The 10,196-nt window shown below is 49.1% G+C and overlaps 1 protein-coding gene across 2 annotated transcripts; it reads left to right on the forward strand.

Moving 5' to 3' along the window:
• The first annotated feature begins 1,981 nt into the window (after positions 1-1,981).
• NKX6-2 (NK6 homeobox 2) lies at positions 1,982-10,196 on the forward strand. 2 transcript variants are annotated; one of them, XM_079976157.1, is made up of 3 exons: positions 1,982-3,058; positions 3,991-4,158; positions 8,286-10,196. In XM_079976157.1, exons 1-3 carry the CDS (start codon positions 2,632-2,634, stop codon positions 8,660-8,662), a joined length of 972 nt encoding a protein of 323 aa, XP_079832283.1. In that variant the 5' UTR covers positions 1,982-2,631; the 3' UTR covers positions 8,663-10,196. The 2 variants fall into 2 exon arrangements, with proteins under 2 accessions (XP_079832283.1, XP_079832284.1); XM_079976158.1 differs by having other exon boundaries at positions 3,986-4,158; positions 8,286-8,657.

Below are 10,196 nucleotides of genomic sequence, written 5' to 3' on the forward strand. Positions count from 1 at the left end.
GTGCAAACACGCATCCGAAGAGCTGCAGTTCACGTAGCATTTTACACAGGTTAATTGGGTGTACAGTGATACCTCGGGTTAAGTACTTAATTTCTTCCGGAGGTCCGTCCTTAACCTGAAACTGTTCTTACCCTGAAGCACCACTTTAGCTAATGGGGCCTATTTCTGGGTTAGCGGAGTGTGTAACCTGAAGCGTATGTAACCTGAAGCGTATGTAACCCGAGGTAACACTGTATAAAATGGAGAACTAGCGTAGTGCCAACAAATCAGGATTTACTTCGTGGTCGTCTGAAAACAGGTTTTGACGCACAATCACACGGGTTCAGCTTTTTCCTTTCTTTCTGAAAAGGACCCTTTCACCATAAGAATCACTCTGGATTCCCCTTAAAAGTCATTTGCCAGGCTTCAAAATAATAGGGTTGAGGTACTATTTTGACAGATAAAAACACGAATTTAATAAGCAAGCTTCTTCAGAAACATTTCCCAACATTATTATACCACCTCGATTAAAAAGGAAAATGATCACTGAGAAGCAGTAGACAGCATTCTAATCCTGACTACATTCCCTTTAAATGAGTTGCAACTTATTTATGTCAGACTTACTTTCCGGAATGGATGTTATCATTAAAAAAAAGAAGAAAAAAAGTAGCAATACATATTGGAGCTGAAATTCTGAAAGCCCGGTAGAGCGCGTTTAGAATTGACGCATGGAGCCGTTTCTTCCTCGTTTTAAATAAGAAAAATCCCTATTTAATTTTTTGAAAACTCAACAGAAATTTTGTGTCAACTTTGCCAGCGTTTCAGGTACCTCGTAGGATGGGCGGCTGACTACTATCATGAATGATGTCCGGAAGGTTTTCTTGATCTACGCCTTTCAAATGTTAAAAAATCAGGAATAGCCGAGGAAGGCACGATTCCTAGGCGGGTGCAGAAGGAGGTCATTTATGCCCGTCAAATCAAAGGCTCGGGCGAGCGGAGTGTTGGTCAGGGGCCAGTTTCCAAACCACCTTGCCAATCTCTCGGTCGCCTTAAAAAAGCAACTGTAAAGTCGGAAAGAGGGAAGGGGGAGGTGGGGGGGGGAAGACAGGTCGGTGACAATAGTCCACGATGTGATCAATAAGGACAAAAGGTCTTTTAAAGGCCTTTTGCTAGATAAGATTGATACAAATCAGAAGCGAGTCCAGGCAATAAAAGGAGGCGAGAGTCACGCACAGATAATCATCTGCGCCGCGGATCTTAATAGAGCTAAAAGACTCGCGGGCCACACGCCTAAAGAGCCTTCCTTGCGGCTTATTCCACGCTTATTTATTGAGCTCCCGGGTGAGAAAACAGATAGGGAAGACAATTCTTGAGGGATAGGAAAAGATCCGCAAACGGCAAATTCAATCTCTCTTTCTCTCTTCAGCTCCTCTTCCGTTTAGACTCGGTTGGTTTACTGTAAAAAGCCCTGCTGGTTTGTGTTTTTTACGCAATGTTAGACAATGAAGGGATAGTTCCATTGTGAAAGTGACTTTGCCTGGTCGATTAAAAAAAAAAAGTTCTTGCTGATCTGCACGATTACGAGAACATGAAATATGTACCTTTATATATATATAAATATATATATATACTGCCGATTCCTTATAAAGGAAAAGAGGAAGGGAGGGGACCCTTAAGCCTAACTAAACTCCCATTCAACGGGATTTATTTAGTCGTCGGAAAGATAAATCAGCGGGCAAATTTACAGCCATTTAAAGTACCTTGACTTTATAATAGAACCTTCATTTAATGTTGCTCTTTTTCTCCCCCGCAATCTTCTGATCTCTCTCCGCCGCGCGCCCTCCTCCCCCGCCCCGCCCCTTCCAGCACACACTTCCATGACGCGCATGCAAAGCGGGCAGACCGGAATGCCCGTCCATTGGCCAATAGCAGCGACCTCGGAAGAGAGCGCGACCAATCCGAGAGCTCGGCTGGCAGGTGCCTGCGAGGTTATCAGCGCATCTTGTCCCGACTCCGGGACTCCAAGCGCTCGAGTCCATTTCGCCGGGAGGGAAAACTCCTTGCTTTGGGAAGAACGAAATAAAAAAGCATTTATTTGATTTTTTTTTGGAAGGGGGGGAGGGGAGAAGGAAAAAAAGAGAAAAATATAAATATATACATATATATATACTCCGGCACCAATTCCCGATCTTCGAGAGGACTTCCAAATTTGGGAGAATTCCCCCCACCCCCAAAAAAGTTATTTCCTAAAATTAAAAGCTTGCAAAGAAGAAAACTGAGCCGCGGAGATTGGCGTTGTCGTGGCTGGTTTTTCCAGCGAGGCTTTGCGGCCGGCCCGCCTTCCTTCTCCCTCCCCTTCTTGGCCGGAGAACTTCCCGCCGGGAGTTGCTGCGGCTGAAGCCGCCCTCCAGCGAAGGAGCGCCGGCCGCCGAGCGCTCCCGCCGCCGCTTAGGAGAACCGAAGCAAAACTTTGCAGCGGCCTTGCGGGCCAATTCCCGCCAAAAACAGGAACGGAGGAGGAGGAGGAGGCGGCGGCGAAGTGTCTGGTTTCTGCGGCTCCCGGGGAGTCGGCGAGGCGGCGGACTCCTGCCCGGCCCTCGGGGCCGCCTTCCCCGCTCCCGCTCGGCCTCGCCCGCCCCTTGATGCCCGCCAATGTTAGCCGTGGGGCAGATGGAGGCTAACCGCCCGCCGGGCGCCTTCGTGCTGAGCAGCGCCCCGCTGGCGGCGCTGCACAACATGGCCGAGATGAAGACGTCGCTCTTCCCCTACGCCCTGCAGAGCCCGGCCGGCTTCAAGGCGCCCTCGCTGGGCGGACTCAACGCGCAGATCCCGCTGGGGACCCCGCACGGCATCAGCGACATCCTGGGCAGGCCCGTGGCCGCCGCCGCCAGCAGCCTCCTCACGGGCCTGCCTCGCCTCAACGGGCTGGCCGGGGCCGCCGCGGCCGGGATGTACTTCAACCCGGCGGCCGTGTCCCGCTACCCGAAGCCCCTGGCCGAGCTGCCCGGCAGGCCGCCCATCTTCTGGCCCGGAGTCATGCAGGGGGCGCCCTGGAGGGACCCCCGGCTCGCCTGTCCCGGTAAGAAGGCGGCGGCGGGGCGGGGGGGGGGCGAGGAGCCGGGGCTGGGAGGGAGGAGGGGAGGATCTCTGCAGAAAAAGGAGATTCCTTTTAAACTTCCCCAATCCTGATAATTAGAGGTGCCAATGCCCGGCCCATCAAGCCCTGCGATCATTAGGAGAGACGGGGTGGAACAGCACTCTGCACATGCTCGGAGGCGCCTCTTTTCTCTCTATCGCTTCGCAAGTTGCACGGCTGGGCTCTGGGTGCGGGCAACAGGTGCTAGGGCGCATTCCCAGGAAAAGAGGCGAGCAAACAGGTCCAGATGGATTGGTTTGGGGAGCCCTAGGCGGATGGGCAGAGCGAGGTGTGCTGGGGGGGGGCTCCTTCTTTTCTGCCCGAGCGGCTCCAGGGCTCGGGTCCCAGATAAAGAGGCAGCGAGTTTCACTTAGGGAGAGGGGGTGGCCCTTTGAAAGAGAGTGAGCCAGCGCCGGGATCTGCAACCTCAAAAAAGGACGCTTCCAGTTGGCTCTTTTTTTTTATGTCTGGGAATGAAAGCGGCAAGGATCGGTTTCCTGAAGGCCAGCCGAAACTAGCCAGGTCGCCTTCGGGAAACTGATGGAGCAGCTCGACGGTCTTGCGTGGCCCCGATCGCGCCTCCACAACGACCCGCTGGTTTTTGTTTTGTTTTAAACTCTCCCTTGACGTTGCATCTCCTGCAGGCTAGCTGGTGACAAAGTTTCCTGCTGGGCCCGAGCTCTGCGGCTGCTCTCGGGAAAGGGCGGGTTGGATTTGCGGCGGCATTTCAGGTTGCTAGTCCGCATGAGATCCGCCGAGGAAGTTTCTGCCCGGCGCGCACAAAAGGCTTTGGGGTCCAGGAGTTGTTGTTTTTCCTCGGCGCTTGACGGGGCTCTTTCTCTCCCTCCGCTCCCTCGTCCCTCTCTCCAGCCCAGGCTGGGATGGTTTTGGACAAGGACGGCAAGAAGAAACACTCGCGGCCGACTTTCTCAGGGCAGCAAATCTTCGCTTTGGAGAAAACCTTCGAGCAAACCAAGTACTTGGCAGGACCCGAGAGAGCCCGCCTCGCCTACTCGCTGGGAATGACGGAAAGTCAAGTCAAGGTAAGGAGCCCTCCTTTGCCGGTCGCCTCGACGGTCAGCAGCATCTCGGGCGCCCGAGGCTCCGGTGGCAAAAAAACATATTTGCGGTGCAATGTTAAGCATGTCTGCTCAGAAGTGTGACCCTTTTTCCGTGGCACTTTTACTCCCAGGCAAGCAGGAATACAAACAAACAGTCCTATACTGTATTCAACTCTTTCCCCTCAGAATAAGTCCCTCAGAACTCAAAGTGGGTAGGCTTACTTCTGAGTAGGCACTTATAAGGTTGCACTGGGAAGAGTGCTGGCACGGAAGGGGAGCTGGTTTCGGAGGGACTAGCAGTTCCAGTCTGCGGCAAGTTTACTTAGAAGTAAATTCCTCCAGTTCAGTGGGGCTTCACTCCCCAGCAAAGTGGCTGTGCCTCTATGCGCCTTCTCTTGGAGGTAAATAAATGAGTTCAGAATATGTGGGGTTAAGAACTGAAGTGCTAAGAAACAGCCCAAGTGCTAAGAAACAGCCCGTGGCTATTAGCCTTGTGGAGCCCGCTAAAGCTTGTTCCATTTTTTCTAACCGCATGATGTCACACAGCTTTACTGTTTACTGTATCTGATAGATTTAGTGTCTTCCCTCTACCAAAATAAAAATCTTAATAATTCTAATTATTTTTAAAAGTCGTAATTATGATAAGCCCAAAGACAATGAATTTAAACCTTGTGGCTCCTCAGCCCTAAGCATGTTCACTTACAAATAAACTGGCATCAGCCGATCTGCGTCCTCTTTAAGGGATCTTCTGGAGTTATTCCGAAGGTCAGAGAGATGAGCAAGCTGATCCCAAATATGGCAGGAAATGCCACTATTCAATCCGTTTCCTTCCTAGAAAGAATGTATAAGGTTGCACCGAAAATTAATTTATTAAGGTTGTGGATGGATTATAAAATGTGTTTGCAAGGGATTGGGGGGGTGTATTCTGCCGTCTTGTTGTCCCCCCCCCCCCGGTTTAAAAAGGCAATACACTTTAAAAGCATAAGTTGTTTTTAATGTAGAGTTGAAACAATATTTATAGCCAAGGCATTTCTTGCTCTTTAACACACACACACACACCGCTACTTCCCTCATCATTAGTTGAAATCTGATTCGATCATAATAGAGTGACTTTTGAATGAGAAACAGTGAACTCAGCCTGGCTTACTTCTGAGTAGACACGTGTAGGACTGCACTGCAAAATTGTTTAACATGGGGTGGATCATTCTTTGGTCAGTGTGGGGGGGCTTACAAACTCATGATCTTATAAGTTTATGGAAAACGTGGGATTTTTGAAAAAGGTTATCAGCAGATAGTTTTCTGATTTTATCACAAGGAATTCTGCATTTGGATTGAGAGGCAATTTCAGTTTTTAAAAGTGCATTGCATTCAGTGGATCTTACTCTTTTAGGATTGTTATCTTAGTTCCCATCATGGCTTTCAATGGGGTCCCAGTGTCTTATTTGAGCAGTTCATTTGTCAGCACTCAGTTTCCCATGAAATAACATCCTCAGATGCTGGTTTTCCTACTGTTCTCGAAGGCCAGTAATAAAACCTCAATATAACCAGACAAATGTCTCCTGTCAAGACCCCCCGTGCTTTTATGAGGCCTAAAAATTGGCTTTCTATACCATATTTCTATACAGTTGAAGCTGGAACATGATGCACGTTTATTCCTCAGTGGGTTTTGCTGGATTTGATCTACTTTCCCACAAGTAATACTCCCCCCCCTTTTTTTTTTCATGCAAAAGTGGCTAGATTTAAATGCCACTCAGAAATTTCTGGATTCAGGAGTCACACCTTCCTTGTTAAGGCTTGATTTGGCTTACATGAAAGTAAGCCTTTTTGGGGTTTGGTGTCATTTACATCCCAGTATGTACGGAAGGAATGAAATCAGCTGCCCTAACAGCACAATCCTCTGTACTAAGCAATAAGTCCCATCAAGTTCAGTGGGGTTTGCTTCTAGATAAACAGGGTGGAGGCAGCCATTAAAGGACATTGAGCATTAACTTAGCTCAGAGCATGACTTAAAGAGAACCAGCTTGAAAGCCACCTGCCGCTGAAGTTGAGGTCTGGGCTGAGAAATCCAGGGGTGTGAATTAGGACTGGGGATGCTTTTGGGGCAGGGATCCAATAGGATGCAAAGTGATGGGATAGCATAAGATGCGGATGTGGACAGGATTCCGGAGATCTGTGTCTTTGGGAATGGTTAGCTACCAAGGTGGCTAGTGTTTGTGTGTGTGTGTGCCCTGGTTTTGCAGATGTGGATCATGAGCTTAGTGCGGGGTGTTGAGCTGCATGCAGATAAAGAATATAGGATGGGTATAGATGCCTGCATGTGCCTTCCTTTGGCCAAGCCAGAACAGAGTCAAATGAAATTGCCTACATTCAGCCAATATTTATTTACGGGATTTTTTACCCTCTATTGCACCAAAAAACAAACAAACCCCCAACCCAAATCAATACTAAGTGGATTGCAACCCATAGGCTATCGAAAAGGCCGTAATGGAAAAGGAAAATAAGACTGAGTGGGAGTAGGGGGAAAGCAAGCTTCAGCACTAGTTCTGAGTTCCAAAGTTTGTACAGTTCTTTCTGGCAGGGAGAAAGGAAACACCGGTCCCTGCAGCTGCTCCCCTTCTGGCCGACAGATGGGGCCACCATGCTCTTCCCTTCCCCAATGCAAGTGGGTTGGGATTCTAAGATTTTAGGAGTGAATGGGACATCTGGGTGGTCAAGGAGTTGCCCTCCAGGTTTCCTGGAAGTAAGCACCTAATGGGGCAGCATCCCTGTGAAAAGTCATCTGGGAGTGACGGGGTTTACTTCCAGGTAGACGTGGTTTGGCTTCCTTAGCAAGTACCATACTTCGTTAGTAATTATTCCCTGTTCCAATGTGTTTACTATCACAACACGTTTGGTTCATTTTGTTCAGCAAGCCCAGAGTACATTCTGAATAAGAAGGTGATGAGATGGTAGGATAAGGGCTTTGCGGAATTTCATCCCAAGCACATGAAGGTGGGAGGAAGCTCAGTTTCAATGAAAATATCTTGTGTACACTCACATTATTTTGACAAGTAGTTTACATGAAACTTTAGGGCTTCCTTTTTGTAAAGTTCTGCTGATGAGCAACTGATTTATAGCCAAGGAGTGATTTCCCCAGTAACCCTTCCTGCTTTGCCCAACCATGATTACTTAGAAGTCTCACTTACTTCAACGGTTATTATTAGTATTAGTATTACGTTTATATCTCACTTTTCCTCCCAACAAGCCCGAGGTGGCCTATATGCTCCCCCTATTTTATCCTCAAGATAATTTTGTGAGGTAGATTAGGATGAGAAAGTGTGACTGGTCAAGTAGGGGATCTGAATCTTGGTCTCCCAGATCCCGTAGGATTGTAGCCTTAATTATGTTTCTCTTCCCCCCTCCCTGCCAGGAAATCGCAATTCTTTTCTGCTACCCTGACCTACTCCCAGCCAAGGTTTGAGATTAAAGTGGGGTTTGTAATTCGAGTTAAGTGACCATATAAACACAAAGGATTCACCCTGTTTTGTATAAGCCAAGGGCAGTTACTCTTTGAGCATCAGCATGGCCCAAGTGGGGACCAGGGCCTGTGCACTCTGAAGATTTATTTGATGGTGTTTATTTTCCACCTTTTCTCTAAGGAGTCCCAAGCTCCAGCCCTTATGCTCATAGCTATCAACGTTTCCTTTTTTTAAAGGGAAATTCCCTTTTTCCGAATAGGATTCCTCGCAAGAAAAGGGAAAAGTTGACAGCTATGCCTATGCTTCTGCCCCTCTTCATTCAATCCCCACAACAATCCTGCGAGGCAGTGACTGGCCCAAGGTCGCCCAGTGAATTTAATGTCTGGTGGGGATTTTGAACCCTGGTCTCTCAGGTCCTAGTCCGATACTCTAACCACTGCGCAGCACTGCTTCTCGATAGGGTGCCAGCGCGTGGTGGTCACCCCGATTGTTTCTCTTGCGGGTCGGGGTTGGGTTGTTGTTGTTTTTCAACCTTTGTGACTTGCGCCCTGGAGAGACGCGTGACCAAAGATGTGCGTGTGTTTTTGTCTTCCCCTCTTTCTGTCTCTTTCTCTCCCTCTCCCTCGCCCTCTCGCCGGCTCCGCGTGGCAGGTGTGGTTCCAGAACCGGAGGACGAAGTGGCGGAAGCGGCATGCGGCCGAGATGGCGTCGGCCAAGAAGAAGCACGACTCGGAGACGGAGAAGCTGAAGGAGAGCTCGGAGAACGAGGACGACGACGAGTACAACAAGCCTCTCGACCCCAACTCGGACGACGAGAAGATCACGCGGCTCCTCAAGAAGCACAAGGCGGCCGCTGCAGCCGCCGCCGCCGCCGCCGCGGTGTCGTCGGGCCCGCTGGCCCTGCTCAGCCCCTGCAGCAACGCCTCGGAGCCGTCGTGACTGCGGCCGTGCCTTGCCTCGCCCTCGCCCGCCCCGCCGCCCCCTCTCGCCTGCCCGACCCTCCCGTCCTCTCCGGCCAAGCAGGGTAGCCGCCGACGCCGCCAGCCCCAGCCAGCCTCGGGACTGGCCGCCGCGACGTCTTGTACAGCCCGCCACGTATGGGGGGGAATAGCGTGTGTGTATATATATTTCGGACAGAATTAAGTTATGGGAACCAAGGAGCAGCGCCCCTTTGCTCTCCGACGGGGCGCACTCTCCAAACGCACAGCCGCGTCGCTCGCACAGGAAGGAAGGAAACCAAACACACACAAACCGCAAGAAAAGCTTTCCAACTTTTATGGGTAACTCGACCCTGGTTTATTTTCCATTTCCAACCCACCCTCTTTTACCCCCATTCTGCATTTGGAAACAAAACAGCCGCCATGATGCCCAACCGACCCCTATTCCGATTAGCGTAAAAATGGAAACTGCTGAGAGCAAATGGACTTTGGGGAAGGGGCAGCCAAACCATCTGACCTTAAAAGCAGGCGCCCCTGGAAAATGTAGCTCCATCCAAATAGAAAAAGACTTTGCTGCTCAGTTCAGCTGCGATCCTCAGCCTGCTTACTAGGAGGTAAGTCCCATTGAACTCAGTAGGGCTTACTTTTGAGTAAACGTTATGCGGAGCGATTCTCTTCAACGGCAGTCCTAAACGCACTCATACGAGGGAGGAAGCCCCATTGAACTCAATAGGACTTTATTCCTCAGGATCCTGCTGTAATGGTTGCATGCAATTTTATGCAAACTGACTAGAGTAAGGGCCTCTGAATAGGATCTAGTTCTGAGCAACTTGTTTGGGATTGCGCTGTTATTTTGGAGTTAATGTGTTTAGGATTGTGCTGCTAAAGTGCTTAGGATTGGGTTATCTCCTGATGCAGCTTTCTTACTTGACAGTCATCCCCCCCTGGGGCTTACTTCTGTGTAAAAATGGCTAAGATTGGGTGGAGCTGTGCATGAAGAACAGGCATATTTCCTTTAAAGTAGGTTCCACTGAGTTCAGTGGGATTCATTCTGTAGTAACCATGCTTAGGGTGGCAGCCTTAGTTTTCAATGGAGCTTAGTAGTTCCCAGTCACATCCCTATCCTACGCACACTTGGAAATACAGTTTCATTTTAAATCAGAGGAACTGACTGGGAAATAAATGAGCTTCTGATGGGGTGGAATTATTTGTACTCAGGACGGCTGCCTTTTTGTTGTTGTTAATACTTGCCACCCACAGCAACCCCCTTCTCCCCCTTCTGTGGTAGCTCTCCTGCTCCTAACAATCAAGATTTTGTTACTGTTTTGTATATGGGTCCCTGATTCCAACTCAGCCGCTTTGTATATAGGAAATTGCAGATTTTTTTGTGATGTATATTTCTAGTGTAAAAGAAAAAAGCGGTTTTCTCGCCTCTTTTGTTTTGGGGTTTGGATGCTTTCGTTTATCTTCCGTTTCCTTTGAATTTCTTTTTTTCTTTTCTAAAGAGAATAAGGGAGAAAGAACTGCATTACTTGATTTTCGGTTGGCTCCAAACTCTTACAGTTGGAAAGACTTTGTATAAATCAATAAATTATTTAACAAGCTTCTCCTCTGGACAATTTCA

This window comes from Podarcis cretensis (genome assembly GCF_951804945.1).
Source record: "Podarcis cretensis genome assembly, chromosome: 5".
NCBI classification, from domain to species: Eukaryota; Metazoa; Chordata; class Lepidosauria; order Squamata; family Lacertidae; genus Podarcis; species Podarcis cretensis.

What these genes read in the sequence shown, in the direction of transcription:
- NKX6-2 (XM_079976157.1), top strand. Translation starts at nt 2,632, where the DNA reads ATGTTAGCCGTGGGGCAGATGGAGGCTAACCGCCCGCCGGGCGCCTTC. An exon ending in CCCCCGGCTCGCCTGTCCCG is followed by an intron (nt 3,059 to 3,990) that starts GTAAGAAGGCGG and finishes TCTCCAGCCCAG; the next exon opens with GCTGGGATGGTTTTGGACAA. An exon ending in TGACGGAAAGTCAAGTCAAG is followed by an intron (nt 4,159 to 8,285) that starts GTAAGGAGCCCT and finishes TCCGCGTGGCAG; the next exon opens with GTGTGGTTCCAGAACCGGAG.